The sequence below is a fragment of the Chlorocebus sabaeus genome, chromosome X (assembly GCF_047675955.1).
Source record: "Chlorocebus sabaeus isolate Y175 chromosome X, mChlSab1.0.hap1, whole genome shotgun sequence".
NCBI classification, from domain to species: domain Eukaryota; kingdom Metazoa; phylum Chordata; class Mammalia; order Primates; family Cercopithecidae; genus Chlorocebus; species Chlorocebus sabaeus.
The window spans coordinates 129,118,103-129,136,818 of record NC_132933.1 but is presented as its reverse complement, the minus strand read 5'-3'; the positions used below and the strand labels follow the sequence as shown (position 1 = coordinate 129,136,818).

At 44.8% G+C, this 18,716-nt stretch overlaps 1 protein-coding gene across 2 annotated transcripts in view; it reads right to left on the bottom strand.

The window, feature by feature from the left end:
* Nucleotides 1-18,716, bottom strand: part of ACOT9 (acyl-CoA thioesterase 9) — a 38,863-nt gene that overhangs the window by 9,545 nt on the left and 10,602 nt on the right. For both annotated transcript variants that reach the window (XM_007991298.3, XM_007991299.3), the window contains 5 exons: nucleotides 17,312-17,482; nucleotides 17,023-17,060; nucleotides 8,862-8,945; nucleotides 8,074-8,177; nucleotides 387-460 (listed from right to left, as the gene is read on the bottom strand). In XM_007991298.3, the coding sequence (XP_007989489.1) occupies nucleotides 387-460; nucleotides 8,074-8,177; nucleotides 8,862-8,945; nucleotides 17,023-17,060; nucleotides 17,312-17,482 (471 nt within the window). The remainder of the gene's footprint in view (nucleotides 1-386; nucleotides 461-8,073; nucleotides 8,178-8,861; nucleotides 8,946-17,022; nucleotides 17,061-17,311; nucleotides 17,483-18,716) is intronic.

Here is an 18,716-nt window from a genome sequence, read left to right as displayed (position 1 = left end):
CAGCTGATTTTTGTGTTTTTAGTAGAGGTGGAGTTTCACCATGTTGGCCAGGCTGATCTCAAACTCCTGACCTCAAGTGATCCACCAGCCTTGGCCTCCCAAAGTGCTGGGATTACAGGCATGAGCTACCTCGCCTGGTCTGAGAATATTCTTATTTTTTAAAAGATGCCTAAAGTATTTAAGAGTGAAATGTCATTATGTCTGGGACTTGCCTTAAAATATAAATATTCTTTAAACAACAGATGAAACAAGAATGGCCAAAATATTGCAATTAAAACTGTAAAGTCCAAATGACAGGTATATGGACATTCATTATAGTCTTCTCTCTAGGCTTATGTATCTTTGAAATTCTTCAAAATAAAGAATTATGAAAAAATAGCAATTACCCTTTATTTTCAGAATCACGAGCCACCATTACAAATGTTGCATCCAAAACAGGACAAAATTCATCACCATGTAACTAAAGAACAAAGGAAAGAAAATGTACATATGAGAAATAGATTGATCGGGAAGACCTGTCACGACTCTAACAGACAATATGTATGTGGGCCGGACGCAGTCGCTCATGCCTATAATCCCAGCACTTTGGGAGGCCAAGGTGGGAGATCCCTTGAGGCCAGGAGTTTGAGACCAGCCTGGTCAATATGGCAAAACCCCATCTCTACTAAATAATACAGAAATTAGCAGGGTGTGGTGGCACATGCCTCTAATCCCAGCTACTCAGGAGACTGAGGCATGAGAACGGCTTGAACCCAGGAGACCAAGGTTGCAGTGAGCCAAGATTGCAGGCCTCCGTCTCAAAAAAAAAAAAAAAGAAAAAAAAAAAAAAAAAAAAAGAGAGAGGGAGAGAGAAAGCCTGAAACTGGAAAAAGAGGAGAAGCATGCTCATTAACCATCATCTGCTAAGGGCCTACCCTGAGCCAGGCACAGCACTAGGCTCTGGGAATGGCAGGATGACATAGGAGCCTGTGGCCTAGCAGAGGAGAAAAAAACCTCAAAGCCCAAACAGGGGGCTGGGCATGGTACCTCACGCCTATAATCCCAGCATTTTGAGAGGCCTAGATGGGAAGATCGCCTGAGACCAGGAGTGCAAGACCAACCTAGGCAACATAGCAAGACCTGGTCTCTAACTAAAAATAAAAATTAAAAATTAGCCAGGCATGGTGGTGCATGCCTGTAGTACCAGCTAGTTGGGAAGCTGAGGCAGGAGGATCCCTTGAGCCCAGGAGTTCGAGGATGCACTGAGCTATGATCACGCCCCTGCATTGTAGCCCGGGTGGCAGAAAACATCCCATCTCCAAAACAAAACAAACAAAATGCAAACAGTATACTGCGTGAGATGGGCTGCTGGCATGGAGTTTGGAACTGTGCAAGACTGGGACCCAAAGGCAAGGGTCACAGAGGGTATCATAAGCGTTTAATTTGCCTGCTTCCCTCAGAATCTGAGCTTCTTGCAGGGCGTACCTGTCTTCCTGATGGCACACCTACCCAAGTGGACCTCCCATCATGCTCACAAACACTAGTATGTTCCAGGGAACTGCGGTGTGCCAACCACTAGCACATGTTTATGCCTCCGTAGCTGGGCACAGGAGCTCCCAAAAAGAGGTAAAATCAAAGATGATTATGTGGGTTAAGTTAAATGCAGGTAGAGTATCTCTAATCCAAAAATAAAAAATACTCCAAAATCCAAAACTTTTCAAGCACTGACATGACACTCAAAGGAAATGCTCATTGGAGCATTTCAAGATTTTGAACTCTGGGATTAGGAATGCTCGACCAGTAAATACAAATATTCTGAAATCAGAAACACTTCTGGTCCCAGGCATTTCAGATAAGGAATACTCAACCTGTATTTACAATGCTACTCAACCTGTATTTACAATGCTACTCAACCGGTATTTACAATGCTACTCAACCTGTATTTACAATGCCCAGGCCTCTGAGGTTTTAAGATGTTTCTTCCCACCCCCCCCCCACCCCACCCCCAGGAAGAGGGTCTCACTCTGTTGCCCAGGTTGGAGTACAGCGGCATGATCGTGTCTCACTGCAGTCTTGACTTCATGGGCTCAAGTAATCCTCCCACCTCAGCCTCCTGAGTAGCTGACACTATAGGCGTGCACCACCACACCCAGCTAATTTTTGTAGAGATGGGGTTTTGCCATGTTACCCAGGTTGGTCTTGACCTCCTGAACTCAAGCAATCTGCCAGCCTCAGCCTCCCAAAATGCTGGGATTACAGGCATGAGCCACCATGCCTGGGCCTTAAGATGTTTCTTTATCCCCTAGAAGTCTGTACGCCCAGGAAAGTCATACCATAAAGTAATGACAGAAGCTATTTATAACCTCAGAGTATATTTGGTTCCCTCCTCAACAAATGATACAAGTCTCATCACTACTACCTACTCAGGCCCTTATCGCCTTCCCCCTCAATTGTAGGAACAGTCTCACCAATCTCATTATGCCTTTGCCCTATTCAAACCTTTCAATAGTTCCTCTTTTCTTCCACCAGCACCTGGGCTAATCCTGTTAACGTGGCATATAAAGCCCTCCACAACAGAGCCCAGGATTCTTCTCCAGTTGTTCACCAAATACTGTGCTCATACCTGCACCTTTTTCTCTAGCCATAGCTAACTAACAACTGAGAGGTCCTGGGATAGAGCAGGCTGTTGACTGCCTCCTGTCTATATCTTTACCTGATGCCTTCCTTAGCAGCCTCATTCTTCACGACACTCCTCCCCTCCCCCATCCCTATTCCCCAGATTTTCTTTCCCTCCTTCATTCAGCCCCCTTAATAGAAAGAGTCCCCTCTTGACAGTGGTTCTCAATGTAAGAGAAGTAGATATGACTCTAATAGGGGGGCATTTGAAGAATACAGAGTGGTTTTGGTTATCACATAACTTGGTGGGCATTACTGTGGAGAAGGGTAACCAGGGAGCTAAATCCTTCATAACGCAGGGGACAGGCCTACAGAACAATGAATGCTTCCACCAGAAATGCCAACAGTGTCCCTGTTGAAAAATAATGCATAACAATATACTGTATAATAATCATTTGTTTATGTGGCTGTCTCCCTACTGCACCGTGAGCTCCTGGAGGACAAAGACCATTTTCCTCCAGTTATACCCCTAGTATTTAGCACAAAGACTGGCAGATAGCAGATACCTGATCAGCATTTGCCAATGAATGAAGGAGGCAGGTTCTAGGCACTACTAGAATATCAACTCCAAGAGAATGGAACTTTATCTGTTTTGCTCACTGTCGTATGTCTAGCACAGGACAGGCACTCAATAAATGATTGCTAAATGAATGTGAAATGAATGGATGTCAGGAAGTGAGCTAGGTGACTCAAACCCAGGTCCTATCGTTGAGGAGTAGAGTCCACAGTGGAAGAGAAAAGACATGTTCATGCACAGCTCTGTAGGAGACTAGCAGGTGCCAGGAGAGTGAGTCAGAGAGATGGTATTGAGGAAGGAGGCCTGGGGAAGGAACAGGTGTTACATGATGGGAGAATAAGGAAAGGGATTGAGCATGAAGTTATCCTGGAGCACAGGGAGAATGTGGATACAAAGCCAGAGCACGAGAATTTCAGGCAAAGGAAAAAGCACCAGCAATGATACTCATTCACTCACTCCCAGCTGAGTATCCCTTATCCAAAATGCTTGGGACCAGAAGTGTTCTGTATTTCAGACTATTTTGGAGTTTTGGATTTGGAATGTTTGCATTCAATACTCACAGGTTGAACATTCCAAACCCAACGAGCATTTCCTTTGGGCATCATGTCAGTGCTCAAAAAGTCAGATTTTGGAGCATTTCAGATTTCAGAGCTGCAATGTTCAACCTATATGTAAATTATGGTTTACTATCATGAACACCCACTAGTGCCAACCAGTAGAATGCAAAGATGAATAACTCCCTATTCTTACGATGCTTGAAGGCCAGTGGTGAGCATTAAGAAGGCATATAAATGATAAGTCAAAGGGAATATAGTTGGAAACGTAGGCTGGGACTAGTTTATGAAGCCCCTTGGGTCCTAATTAATCAAAGGAGTTTTGTTTTTTGTTTGAGATGGGGTCTCACTCTGTCACCCAGGTTGGAGTACAGTGGCGCAATCTCAGCTCACTGCAACCTCCACCTCCCAGCCTCAAGTGATCCTCCCACCTTAGCCTCCCAAGTGGCTGGGATCACAGGCGCACACCACCACACTGGCTGATTTTTTGTACTTTTTTTTTTTTTTTTTTTGAGATGGAGTCTCACTCTGTTGCTGAGGCTGGAAGGCAGTGGCACGATCTCGGCTCACTGAAACCTCCGCCTCCCAGATTCAAGCGATTCTTCTGCCTCAGCCTCCCCAGTAGCTGGGACTACAGGCATGTGCCACCACCCCCAGCTGATTTTTGTATTTTTAATAGAGATGGGGTTTCACCATATTGGCCAGGCTGGTCTCAAACTCTTGACCTCATGATTCGCCTGTCTTGGTCTCCCAAAGTGTTGGAATTACAGGCATGAGCCACCATGCCCAGCCAATTTTTTGTACTTTTTGTAGAGACAGGATTTCACCATGTTGCTCAGGCTGGTCTTGAACTCCTGAGCTCAAGAGATCCACCTGCCTCGGCCTCCCAAAGTCCTGGGATTGGAGCCGTAAGCCACTGCACCTGGGCCAGTCAAAGGGGTTTAGACTTTAATCCACAGATAATGAACGGTCACTGAAGGTTTCTGAGAAGGGAAGTGACCTGATTCAAGATCAGCTTTGGAAGACTTATGCGGTAAAAATGCATGAAATTAACAGAGAGCGGTCAGGCTAGAGAAAGTCAGGTTAATTAAAAGACCGTTAAGGCACTCACACAAGAGGCAGTGAGGACTTGAATAAAACACAGGGCCAAAAGGATGTGGGGAGAAAGAATTCTGGTGAGTTGCTGTGGGTGATGAATTTGCAAGACCTGGCAAAAGGCTGCATGGGAAAGGGAAAAATTAAAGCTGTCACAAAGGTCTGGAGCTGGAGGAAATAGGAGGCTGGCAAAGGGGAGACTGGAGGAGGATGAGAATTGGAGCCATTCAGTTTGGAACGTACTGTTTATTGGAACTTGAGGTAGCAACAGCATGTCTAGGTGAAGAAATTAAGGAGCACTCAGAAAAGTGGGTATGAAGGTCAAGCCCAAAATAGAAATTTGAGGCCACCTCAACAGTATTTATAATAAATTAATATTATTGCCAGGCTGGGGGCGGTGGCCCACGCCTGTAATCCCAGCACTTTGGGAGGCCGAGGTGGGCAGATCACTCGAGGTCAGGAGTTCGAGACCAGCCTGGCCAACATGGTGAAACCCCGTCTCTATAAAAAATACAAAAACTAGCCAGGCATGGTGGTGTGCACTTGTAATCCCAGCTACTAGGGAGGCTGAGACAGAAGAATCGCTTGAACCCGGGAGGCAGAGGCTGCAGTGAGCCGAGATCATGCCACTGCACTCCAGCCTGGGTGACAGAACGAGACCCTGTCTCAAAAAAAAAAAAAAAAAAAAAAAATTTCCAACAGTGGTTACTGTGTAATCGGCACTATAGCAAGTACTTCACATGAATGGGTTTTTTGCAATTTCCCTTTCCACAACCATGTAATGTGGTGCTCTGTTACTAGTTTCATGTTACATTGGAGAACACAGAGGCTCAGAGAGGTGGTTTCCCCACAGCCACATGACTAGGAAGCAGCAGGAAGCAGCAGCGCTGGGATTAGAACTTAAATCTATGCAAACCAGAGGTAGAGTGCTTATCCCCACATCACTTCTCTGGAATAAAAAAGATCACTCGAGTCATAAGTGATTAGTCAAACAGCCAGTGAAGAATGCAAATTTAAAACAAAAGTGTTTACTTGTCTGACACTGATTTCCACTGGTTCTCTCTCAATAATTCCTATATCACTTTTTCAAACTATTTGTCCAAGATTCAAATTGTCAAGATTCCCTAAAAGGCAAGTCCTGTGCCAGGAATCTGCTGTGCATGGCACAGCACTGAGCAGACTAGGAATTAACCAAGAATTTTTTTTTTTTTTTTTTTTTTTTGAGACAGAGTCTTGCTCTGTCGCCCAGGCTGGAGTGCAGTGGCGTGATCTCAGCTCACTGCAAGCTCTGCCTCCCAGGTTCACGCCATCCTCCTGCCTCAGCCTCCCGAGTAGCAGGGACTACAGGCGCCCGCCACCACACCCAGCTAACTTTTTTGTATTTTTAATAGAGACAGGGTTTCACCATGTTAGCCAGGATGGTCTCGATCTCCTGACCTCGTGATCCGCCCACCTCGGCCTCCCAAAGTACTGGGAATACAGGCATGAGCCACCCTGCCTGGCCAGTCATTCTTAAATAAGTTTTCCACAACGAAATCTTGGACATACACTAAATCATTTTATTTCTGTGTTGTTATCCTCTTTAAGGTACTTTTTCTTGCCAAATTTCTTCATTTGTTTGTAATAGCTATTCTGAGTTTTACTCATCAGATGAGCTGTTCCTAACTACTGTAATAGCTCAAATGACTGTTAAGGGTCCAATTGTGTCCCCCAAAAAGACACGTGGAAATCCTAACCCCCGTAACTGTGAATGTGACTGTATTTGGAAATAGGGTCATTGTAGACATAATTAGGTAAAATGAGGTCATGCTGGAGTAGGGTGGGCCCTTAACCCAGTATGATTAATGGCATCCTGACAAGAGACACCAGAGAGACAGACACACGAGAGAACACCATGTGATGGCGGAGGCAGAGACTGAATGAAGTGCTACAGCTGGAAGTCAAGGAACACCAGGGATTGCCAGCAAACCACCAGAAGCAAGAAACAGACAAGGAAGGTTTCTCTCTTACAGGTTTTAGAGGGAGCATGACTCTGCTGACATCCTGATTTTGGATTAGTAGCCTCCAAACTGTGAGTCAATAAATTTTCTGGTTTTATGCCACCAGTTTATGGTACTTTGTGGTACCGCTGCCCCTTGGAATCCACACAGGATTGGTTCCAGAACTCCCCACCACCACCCGCCAATACCAAAATCCACAGATGCTCAACTCCCCTATATAAGATGGTGTCGTATTTACATAAGACCTATGCACCTCCTCCTGTATACTTTAAATCATCTCTGGATTACTTACAATACCTAATACAATATAAATGCCATATAGATAGCTGTTTGAAGGCCAGCCATGGTGGCTCATGCCTGTAATCCCAGCACTTTGGGAGGCTAAGGTGGGAGGATCACATGAGGCTGGAAGTTCAAGACCAGCCTGGGCAACATGGTGAAACTCCATCTCTATTTCTCTATTTTTAATTTTTTTTCTTTTTTTGAGATGAGTCTCACTCTGTCACCCAGGCTGGAGTGCAGTGGCGTAATCTCAGCTCACTACAACCTCCACCTCCTGGGTTCAAGCGGTTCTCGTCCCTCAGCCTCCTAAGTAGCTGGGATTACAGGCGTGCACCAACATGCCTGGCTGATTTTTGTATTTTTTAAAATAGAGACAGGGTTTCACCATGTTGGCCAGGCTGGTCTCAAACTCCTGGCCTCAAATGATCTGCCCACCTCAGCCTCCCAAAGTAGTGGGATTACAGGCATGAGCCACTGCACCCAGCCCCATCTCTATTTTTTTAAAAAAACGGTTGTTATACTGTATTGTGTTTTATTTATATTATTTTTCATTGTTTTTTTCCAAACATTTTCAATCCATGGTTGGTTGAATCTGTGGACGTGAAACCTACAGACACAGAGGGCCAACTGTACAGCAATCCTGGGAAATGAATACAGTAATCAATTCCATTCACTCCTACCATAACACAGACTTCTGTGAAACTCTCCTGGGCCGAACCAGAAATAAACACCTTAACGTGGAGCTGTATATGATTAGAAAGTAATAAATATTAAACATAAACACCAAATAGTACTTCAGGCTTTGTCCACAAGGAGGATATTAATAACCCACCATCCATATGACATGAGTTTTCAACTGTTTTTCTAGAAGCAGTAAGCGACATACCTGTACATAGGTTAATAAGCTTTTCCTGCATGGAGACTAGCTGGTTTTATGTAAACAGTGGACAATCTTCAGGCGCATATTTACCTGGAACATTTGCATCTTCACTTCCATGGATGTCTTCCCGACCCAGCTAACATGGCCACTGAACTTAATGTCCTGTTCTGGGCTCAAGCTCTTCTTACACATATCTGCAAAAGAGAAGTTAATCGGGGTCCAAATCATACCAAAAATGTTCTGTTCTGTAAATATGCACAATTAGAAATTATGGCTAATTCCACTACATTTCTTTTTTGTCTTCAAAACTAAAATAACTTTTTTGACACGCAGAAGAAATCTACATGTGTTTTTGAAAAACGTAGAAAAAGCAAAGAATATAAAAAACTGGAATCATGCAAAATCCACCTAATTATAACAAATATCTTGGTATATAGCATTCTAGACATTTTCATATGCATATGTACATTAAAATTCCCCATAAAGGGCCAGGTGCGGTGGCTCATGCCTGTAACCCCAGCACTTTGGGAAGCCAAGGCAGGTGGATCACCTGAGGTCAGGAGTTTGAGACCAGCCTGGCCGACATGGTGTAATCCCATCTCTACTAAAAATACAAAAATCAGCTGGGCGAGGTGGCACACGCCTGTAATCCCAGCTACTCGGGAGGCTGAGGCAGGAGAATTGCTTGAACCTGGGAGGCGAAGGTTGCAGTGAGCCAAGATCGTGCCCTTGCACTCCAGCCTGGGTGACAAGAACAAAACTCCATCTCAAAAAGAAAAAAAAAAAATTCCCATAAAAGGAGAGGACTTCCTGTAATCTCAATAATATCTTGCAATTACTAAGAATTCTAAGTATGCATAGAAAATGATATCACTTACCAATCTTATCCACCAGGGCTGTAACTATCGATAAAGGAGACATCTTGGCTGAATGGATTTTGTTGTGCATGTAACAAGTAAGAACTGCAGGAAAACAGGAGTGTACCAAATTTTTAAAAGGCAGAATTATTTCCCAACATTTCAAATTTACTCCCTGAAATCCATTAAAAGTCTTGTCTCCTTTTGAAGACCCAGCCCCCAATATTCCATTGATCATCTTATCCTAGGACCAAACACTTTTATAAATTGAAGGATTTGGGAGATCCTCCAATCTGACTGCCCCCTCAATTTTAAGATTTGGTGAAGAAATCAAAGCCCGAAGCAAGCCCAGACCCACCAGGCAGCTTGTTACTACTCCACAGAGACTCAGTGCCAAAATCAGAATAAGAACTCAGCACATGAGTCTGACAGTATCAAACATCTTCAGGAAAGAGAAACAAATCACAAGGACTTGGCTACCTGTTTTCTCCCTGGCTCTGTTCTAATTAATCATGAAACAATTATTTCACTCAGTTATCCCTCCTTCCCCATAACACCCTTGGCTCCTATGCCACCCTGTGGTTATCTCTATACTTCCCATATTTTAACAAGCATTTATATGTGCCAAGCATGGTTCATGCACCTTACAGATATCAACTCATTTAAAGTTGTATAATTATATGTTGGGCCGGGCGCGGTGGCTCAGCCTGTAATTCCAGCACTTTGGGAGGCGGAGGCAGGTGGATCACGAGGTCAAGAGATCGAGACCATCCTGGCCAACATGGTGAAACCCCGTCTCTACTAAAAATACAAAAATTAGCCGGGCGTGGTGGCGTCCCAGTTACTCAGGAGGCTGAGGCAGGAGAATCACTTGAACCCAGGAGGCAGAGGTTGCAGTGAGCCGAGATTGCACCACTGCACTCCAGCCTGGCAACAGAGTGAGACTGTCTCAAAATTTAAAAAAAAAAAAAAATTGTATAATTATATGTTGATTGGCTCCCTGCTTCCCCTATAATCCATTCAAATTTGTATCACAAACTCTCAGGACAAGATATGTGGCCCAATAAGTATTTGTTGAGAAACTGTAAATCCTTCCATCTATGCACCTACTAAAGGACGCACTGGGGGAATGACAGGCTAAAGGCAATAAACTCCATTTACAAGTCTTTGTCCAGCAAAGAAATCAGATGGCTCCAACCTATGGCAACAGGAGTAGAAATGAAAAGACTATGAGTTAAGAAGAAGGTAAACCTGACAAGACTTGAATCAATTCAGTTTCCTAGCTTGGATAGGTAAGCATGGTGTACTAGTCACTGAAAAAGAGAACACAGACTGGGTACAGTGGCTCATGCCTGTAATCCCAACACTTTGAGAGGCCAAGGCAGGAGGATCACTTGAGCCTAGGAGTTCAAGACCAGCCCAGGCAACACAGCAGAGACTCCATCTCTGCCAAGAACACAAAAGTTAGACAGGTGTGGTGGCACATGCCTGTAGTCCCAACTACTCAGGAGACAGGTGGGAGGATTGCCTGAGCCCAGAAGGTCAAGGCTGTAGTTAGCCATGATCATGCTGCTACACTCCAGCCTGAACAACAGAGTAAGGCTCTGTCTCAAAATAAAAAGAGAATATAGGAAGGAAAGAATGGGCCATTTTCAATGTGTTGAATTTGAAGAGCCTATGGCACATCCAAATGAAGGTATTGGGCAGGGCACAGTTGTTCACACCTGTAATCCTAGGGCTTTGGAAGGCCATAGCAGAAGGATCACGTGAGCCCAGAGTTTGAGACCAGCCTGGGCAACAGAGTGAGACCCCTGTCTCTACAAAAAACTTTACAAATTAAGCCAGGCATGGTGGCTCAAGCCTGTAATCCCAGCACTTTGGACGACAGAGGTAGATGGACCACCTGAGCCCAGAAGTTCCAGACCAGCCCAGGCAACATGGTGAGATCCCGTCTCTACAGTAAAATACAAAAATTAGCCAGGCATGGTGGCATGTGCCTGTGGTCCCAGCTACTTGAGAGGCTGAGATGGGAGGATGCTTGAGCCTGAGATGTGGAGGATACAGTGAGCTGTGATCGCACCACTGGACTCCACCCTGGGTGACAGAGTGAGACCCTATTCCAAAAAAAACCAAAATAAACTAGCCAGGCATGGTGCAGTGTACCTATAGTCCCAGTTACTCAGGAGGCTGAGGCAGAAGGAACACTTGAGCCTACAAGTTCAAGGTTGCAGTAGGCTATGATTTTACCACTGTACTACAGTCTGGGCAACAGAGCGAGACTGTCTCTAAAAAAGAAAAATAAATCTAGTAGCTAAGAGGAAAAACTGATTGAAACTCAGAAAAACAGGCCAGAAAATGTAGCTTCGTAAGTATTCAGCATACTGATAGCAACTGAAACACTGGGAGTAGATGAGTTTATAGAGAATCTGCAATGTCAACCCAAAAAAGGGCAGAAGGGAAGGGTAGAGAAGAGACGGAGGAAAACGTAATATAAATGTAGTTTTTACCACTGATCGATACACTTAAAAATGATAAAGATGGGCCAGGCGCGGTGGCTCACACCTGTAATCCCAGCACTTTGGGAGGCCAAGGTGGGGGGATCACCTGAGGTCACGAGTTTGAGACCAGCCTGGCCAACATGGCAAAACCCCATCTCTACTAAAAATACAAAAATTAGCCAGGCGTTGTGGCAGATGCCTGTAATCCCAGCTACTCGGAGGGCTGAGACAGGAGAATTGCTTGAACTCGAGAGGTGGAGGTTGCAGTGAGCCGAGATGGTGCCACTGCACTCCAGCCTGGGGGGTGACAGAGCGAGACTCTGTCTCAAAAAAATAAAATAAAAAATAAAGATGGTAAATTTTATATTTTAACCTCAACTTAAAAAATAGCGCTGGGCTCAGTGGCTCACGCCTGTAATCCCAACACTTTGGGAGGCCGAAGTGGGAAGATCCCCCTTGAGTCCAGGAGTTTGGGACCAGCCTGGGCAACATGGCAGACCTTGTCTCTACTAAAAATCAAAAAAATTAGCCAGGCATGGTGGTGTGCACCCATAGTCCCAGCCACTCAGGAGGCTAAGGCAGGAGGACTGCTGGAGCCAGGAGGTCGAGGCTACAGTGAGCTGCAGTCACACCACTGCACTCCAGCCTGGGTGACAAAGTGAAACTCTGTCTCAAAAACTAAATAAAAAATTTTAAAAGATTTAACTATTTTCATTGTTAAATTTTAAAATGCCTTAAAATTTAATTAATATGAACAAATTATAAAATTCAAAAGGCCAGGCACGGTGGCTCATGCCTGTAATCCCAGCACTTTGGGAGGCCAAGGCAAGAGGATCACCTGAGGTCAGGAGTTTGAGACCAGCCTGACCAACATGGCGAAACCCCATCTCTACCAAAGATACAAAAAATCAGCTAGGCGTGGTGGTGGATGCCTGTAATCCCAGTTACTTGGGAGGCTGAGGCAGGAGAATCACTTGAACCTGGGAGGTGGAGGATGCAGTGAGCTGAGATTGCGCCATTGCACTCCAGCCTGGGCAACAAGAGCGAAACTCCGGCTCAAAAAAAAATAAACAAAATAAAATAAAATGAATTCAAAAAATAATCATTTTTTGAAAGAGCAGAAGACAAAACCCTGGGGATAACTTACATTTAAGGGATCAACAGAAAAAGAGGAACCTACAAAGGGGACTACAAAAGAGCAGCCAGAGAAGCAGATGGAAATGTCACCAAAGCCCAAGGGTGGGCTGGACGATATAAGAAGCCACAAAGGGGTCAGGTCAACCCTGAAAAGCATCCATTCAATTGTGCAGTAAAGGAGCCAATGGCGAGCTTGGCAAGAGCAGTTTCAATGGCGTGGAGGAGCAGAAGCCAGAACACAGCAGACCGGCAAATATTTAATAACAGGAAGTTAGCATACAGAGGCAATGAGAGCAGGTGATTTTTCCCAGTTCTTTTCAGAAAGTGAGCTATGAAGTAAGGAAGAAAGTATGAGGTGTTATAAGAAAAGAGGATTTTTTACCTATCTTTTTTTTTTTTTTTTTTTTTTTTTTGAGACAGAGTCTCACTCTGTCACCCAGGCTGGAGTGCAGTGGTGCACTCAGTTCACTGCAGCCTCTACCTCCCGGGTTCAAGCCATTCTCCTGCCTCAACCTCCTGAGTAGCTGGGACTACAGGCACACGCCACTATACCCGGCTAATTTTTGTGTTTTTGAGACAGAGTCTTGCTCTCTTGTCCAGGCTGAAGTACAGTGGCACAATCTCAGCTCACTGCAACCTCCGCGTCCCCGGTTCAAGCAGTTCTCGTGCCTCAGCCTCCCGAGTAGCTGGGATTACAGGCATGCACCACCATGCCCGGCTACTTTTTGTAGTTTTAGTAGAGATGTGGTTTCACCATGTTGGCCAGGCTGGTCTCGAACTCCTGGCCTCAAGTGATCCACCCGCCTCGGCCTCCCAAAGTGCTGGGATTACAGGCGTGAGCCACCCTGACCGGCCTATTTTTCATTTTAAGATGGAAGAAGCTTGAATATGTTTATAACTTGAGGGAAAAGTGAAGTTGAGAAAAGGCTCAGGAAATGATGGAGGAAGCTAAGTGATAAGGCAGTTCCTTGAAGAAATAGAAGGAATAGAATCAAGTGAACAGGTTAAAGAAACTGGCCAGGCCGGGTGCAGTGGCTCACGCCTGCAATTCCAGCACTTTGGAAGGCCAAGGCGGGCGGATCACGAGGTCAGGAGATCGAGACCATGGTGAAACTCCGTCTCTACTAAAAATACAAAAAATTAGCTGGGGGCGGTGGCAGGCGCCTGTAGTCCCAGCTACTCAGGAGGCTGAGGCAGGAGAATGGCGTGAACCCGGGAGGCGGAGCTTGCAGTGAGCCACAATCGCGCCACTGCACTCCAGCCTGGGGGACAGAGCGAGACTCCGTCTCAAAAAAAAAAAAAAAAAGAGACTGGCCATCAATAGCAGTTAATGAGCAAGAAAGAGGGTAGTGGTGGCAGGGGAGTTTGTGTATATATGGACACCTAAGCAGACCAAAGTCAACCAGGATGTAGTGCAGTGGTGTCACCACAGCTCACTGCAGCCTCAACTTCCTGGGCTGAAGCAACCCTCCCGCCTCAGTCTCCTGAGTAGCTGGAACTACTAGTGCATGCCACCACACTCAGCTACTTTTTTGGTTTTTGTACAGATGGGGACTCACTGTTTCCCAGGCTGGTCTCAAAGTCTTGGCCTCAAGCGATCCTCCTGCCTCGATCTCCCAAAGTGCAAGGATTATAGGTGTGAGCCACTGTGCCCAGCCATGAATTTTTAACTGGGTTCATTTAATCTAGAGAAAAGTAGTTGCTAGGTGTAAGCTTAACAACAAGCTTATATCTATATTTTAAAAGTCAGAGCCGGGCGTGGCGGCTCACAGCTGCAATTCCAGCACTTTGGGAGGCTGAGGCGTGCGGATCACCTGAGGTCAGGAGTTCAAGACCAGACTGACCAACATGGTGAAACCCTGTCTCTACTAAAAATATAAAAATTAGCCAGATGTGATGGCGGGCACCTGTAATCCCAGCTATTCAGGAGGCTGAGGCAGGAGAATCACTTGAACCCAGGAGGCGGAGGTTGCAGTGAGCCAAGATTGGACCACTGCACTCCAGGCTGGGCAACAAGTGTGAGACTCTGTTTCAAAAAAAAAAAAAAAAAAGAAAAAGAAAAAAAAAAGGCCAGGCGCGGTGGCTCACACCTGTAATCCCAGAACTTTGGGAGGCTGAGGAAAGAGGATCTTTTGAACCCAGGAGTTCAAGAAAAACCTGGGCAACACAGGGAGACCCCATCTCTATTAAAAAAACAGTTTAATAGTTTTTTAAAAATATATTAGAACCTTTCTTCAGACCCTTTCCCAACCACTCAGCCCAAATATCATTAGGTGGGAGCAAGTAAGGTAGCCTAGAGTAGGGGGCTGGCATCTGAGCAGGGTGAGGAAGACATCCTTGCAGAGGGGCTGCAAGAGTGATGGCAGAGCGTGTCACAGCTTGAGCACAGTGAAGAGGGTGAGCCTGCAGAGGGGGACCCGGTGTGGAGTACCAGAGCCCAGGTGAGGTGAGGGGAGCATCCGTGATGCATGAGGGGTGGCAGCCATAGGAAACTGGTCACATACAGGGGAACTGATTAAATAAGTCAATATATGAAGGAGAATGGAGCCAGTTGGAGAAGGGAATACAAATATGGAAAGGAAGGAAATGAGAATGAACCCCGTGGTGGCTGAACTGGAATTGGAGCTATCAGTGCAATCCCATGGTTTTCGTACATACATCTGTACAAAGATTTAGAAATAACATATATGTATGTATATGCACATGTATTTCCCAGCTCCTCCGCTAAGAGGGTATGGGAGCAGTGATATCCAGGAGCAATGACCACTCCCAATGCACGTATCTCCATTTCAAAATATCATTCTCCATTTCAAAATATCATCCTCCACTTCAAAATATCATTCTCCATTTCAAAAAAAGGGCTCCTTGGAGATGTGGGTGATTCTAGGACTGGGGCAGTGAAAAGTACAAGATGAGCCTAGAATATCTTATTGTGCCAGAAAGTGAGAAAGTGCTCAAAGAATAATGGGGACGCATCAAAGAAAACCACGCAGAAGCTAGCCTGAAGGGACTGGGACACTCCTGGGACCATTTGAGCATCAAATAGATGATAGTAACATATTATAGTCCATTCAATAACATAGGAATTCCTGAGTCCATACTGATTTAAAACTAATGAATTGAAAGTCTGATGAAGGTCTCAAAGTTACCTGCCCCCTCCCCTACATAAGGTACTTATTAATTACGAAGGGGAAAAGAGTAACTTTACAATGAAGAAGAGTGGCAGACATCATCACCATCCAGTAAGCAAAGCTGATATCATCAGTAACGAGAAATCAAAACCATGTACCACTTGATAGGATGCAATAAGAACACAGAATCCCTTCTGTGACATTCCTGCCAGAGATGCATATCCCAAAGCTAATCATGAGGAAGCATCACACAGACCCAAATTGAGGGACAATACACAAAAGAACCATGTCAAAGTCACGAAAGTCAAAGAAAGATTAAGGAACTAGTCCTGACATGACAATTAAATCAACATATGATTCAGAACTGGATCCTTCTGCTATGAAGGACCACTGGCAAAAGTTGAATGGGACCTGAGGATTAGACAGTATGACACATCAGTGTTAATTTCCTGATTTTTTATGACTGTTTGTAGTCATGTAGAAGAATGTCCTTGTTTGTAGGAAAGACATATTCAAATATTTGGGGGTGATGTGGCATCATGTCAGAGACTTATTCTCACATAATTCAGGGACAAAGAAATTTTTTTTTTTTTTTTTGAGTCGGAGTCTCACTCTGTCGCCCAGGCTACAGTGCAGTGGCATGATCTCAGCTCACTGCAACCTCCACCTCCCAGGTTCAAGTGATTCTCCCGCCTCAGCCTCCTGAGTAGCTGGGACTACAGGCACATGCCACCACGCCCGGCTAATTTTTTGTATTTTTAGTACAGACAGGATTTCACCATGTTAGCCAGGATGGTCTCAATCTCCTGACCTCGTGATCTGCCCAACTTAGCCTCCCAAAGTGCTGGGATTACAGGCGTGAGCCACCGTGCCTGGCCACAGAAAAATTCTTTATACTGTATTTGCAACTTTTCTGTAAGTTTAAGACTTTTTTTTTAAGTTACTAGTAAGAAAGATTATTATTATTATACCTCCATTAAATAGGAATCTACATTTTTTTGGAGACGGAGTTTCACTCTTGTTACCCAGGCTGGAGTGCAATGGCACGATCTCGGCTCATCGCAACCTCTGCCTCCCAGGTTCAAGTGATTCTCTTGCCTCAGCCTCCCAAGTAGTTGGGATTATGGCACCCGCCACCACAACTGGCTAATTTTGTATTTTTAGTAGAGGTGGGGTTTATCCATGTTGGTCAGGCTGGTCTTGAACTCCCAACCTCAAGTGATCCGCCCGCCTCAGCCTCCCAAAGTGCTGGGATTACAGGCATGAACCACCACACCCGGCCGATGTCCTTCTTTTTTTGTGCACTTTAGAATATCACCATCTGTGCAGGTTAAAGAATAAAAGAGCCCTTTCCAGTCACAGAATTCAATGTATGTCTGTAGGTATCTATTAGAAAGACTAAAATAATACCAGTACCTCCCAAGCTGTCAAGATCCTCAAGAATCCTGCCAAATCTGTGAAATAAAGCAAATGGTGAATTAAATGCAAATCATGTTGGTCTCCTTTTAAAAATAAATAACACACTTCAGGGTGATGAAAATGTTCCAAAATCGATTATAGTGATGGATGCACAACTCTCTAAATGTATTCAAACCATAGAATTGTACACTTTAAATAAGTGAATTGTATGGTGTGTGAATTGTATTTCAACATTGTTATAAAACAAGGAAATAAAAACAAATACATAAAAATAGCACTGTGTTACCTTACGGTGTTTTGAACAGTCAAATATTTCTCTCGTAATTCAGGCTCACTGCCCAAAGGCAAGAGAACTTCAATGTAACTGTCCTTCATTCTCCTAGGAGGCAGTTCATCCTGTGATTTAGCCAAGAAACTATGAAGTAACTTCCTTTCTTCCATTGCCTTCACATGGTCTCTGAGAAGAAAGGATGCAAGATTCATAAAACAAGAGCAGTGCTAGCCCACAATTCCAGTGGTATATAGGCCAGTAAGATACCATCAAAGGAGGAAAAAGAAGGTCTGGGCCTACTTTCACCTTCTCTTCCTTTCCTCCCTTCCCACCCACCACTTGGTGAAATTGATCATTTCCGGTATCATTTCTCAAGCTTAAAAACATACTTAGGCCGGGCACGGTGGCTCACGCCTGTAATCCAGCACTTTGGGAGGCCAAGGCGGGCAGATCACGAGGTCAGGAGATCGAGACCATCCTGGCTAACACGGTGAAACCCCGTCTCTACTAAAAAATACAAAAAAATTAGCTGGGCGTGGTGGCGGGCACCTGTAGTCCCGGCTACTCGGGAGGCTGAGGCAGGAGAATGGCGTGAACCCGGGAGTCAGAGCTTGCAGTGAGCCGAGACTGCGCCACTGCACTCCAGCCTGGGTGACAGAGCAAGACTCTGTCTCAAAAAAAAAAAAAAAAAAAAAAAAATACTTAAGGCCAGGTGCAGTGGCTCATGCCTGTAATCCCAGCACTTTGGGAGGCCGAGAGAGGTGGATCACCTGAGGTCAGGGGTTCGAGACCAGCCCGGCCAACATGGCAAAACTCCATCTCTACTAAAAATACAAAAAATTAGCCAGGCATGGTGGTGGGCACCTGTAATCCCAGCTACTTGGGAGGCTGAGGCAGGAGAATTGCTTGAACGTGGGAGGCACAGGTTGCAGTGAGCCAAGATCACAACACTGCACTCCAGCCTGGGCAACAGAGCAAGACGGTCTCAAAAAAAAAAAACAAAAACAAACAAACAAACAAAAAACATAAAACAAAACTTAAAAGTGATATATACCCAAATGAGCCATATATTCACCCTTATCAAAAAGTTTACTCAAAGACTAGAATATTTGAAATTAAATTAAAAATTCAGAGAGATGGACACAATAGTATATATAAAAATATATACGCTAAAGAATGGGTTGGCCACTCTACTTTATATTCCCATTTCTCACCTGACAGTTCTCGGATTCTTTGAGCCCCAGTTCTCTCTCTCTCTCTGCCTTCAATTTCAGGAAAGAGAGACAGAGGAGGGAAAATGGACTATATCCAAAGGAAGTATGGAAGGCAGAACAAAAGGTAAAGAAGAACAGAACATGAAAAGGGACAGAAAGGGAAGAAAAAGAAGAGAAGATTAAGGTGGAAGAGAAAAGAGAGACAA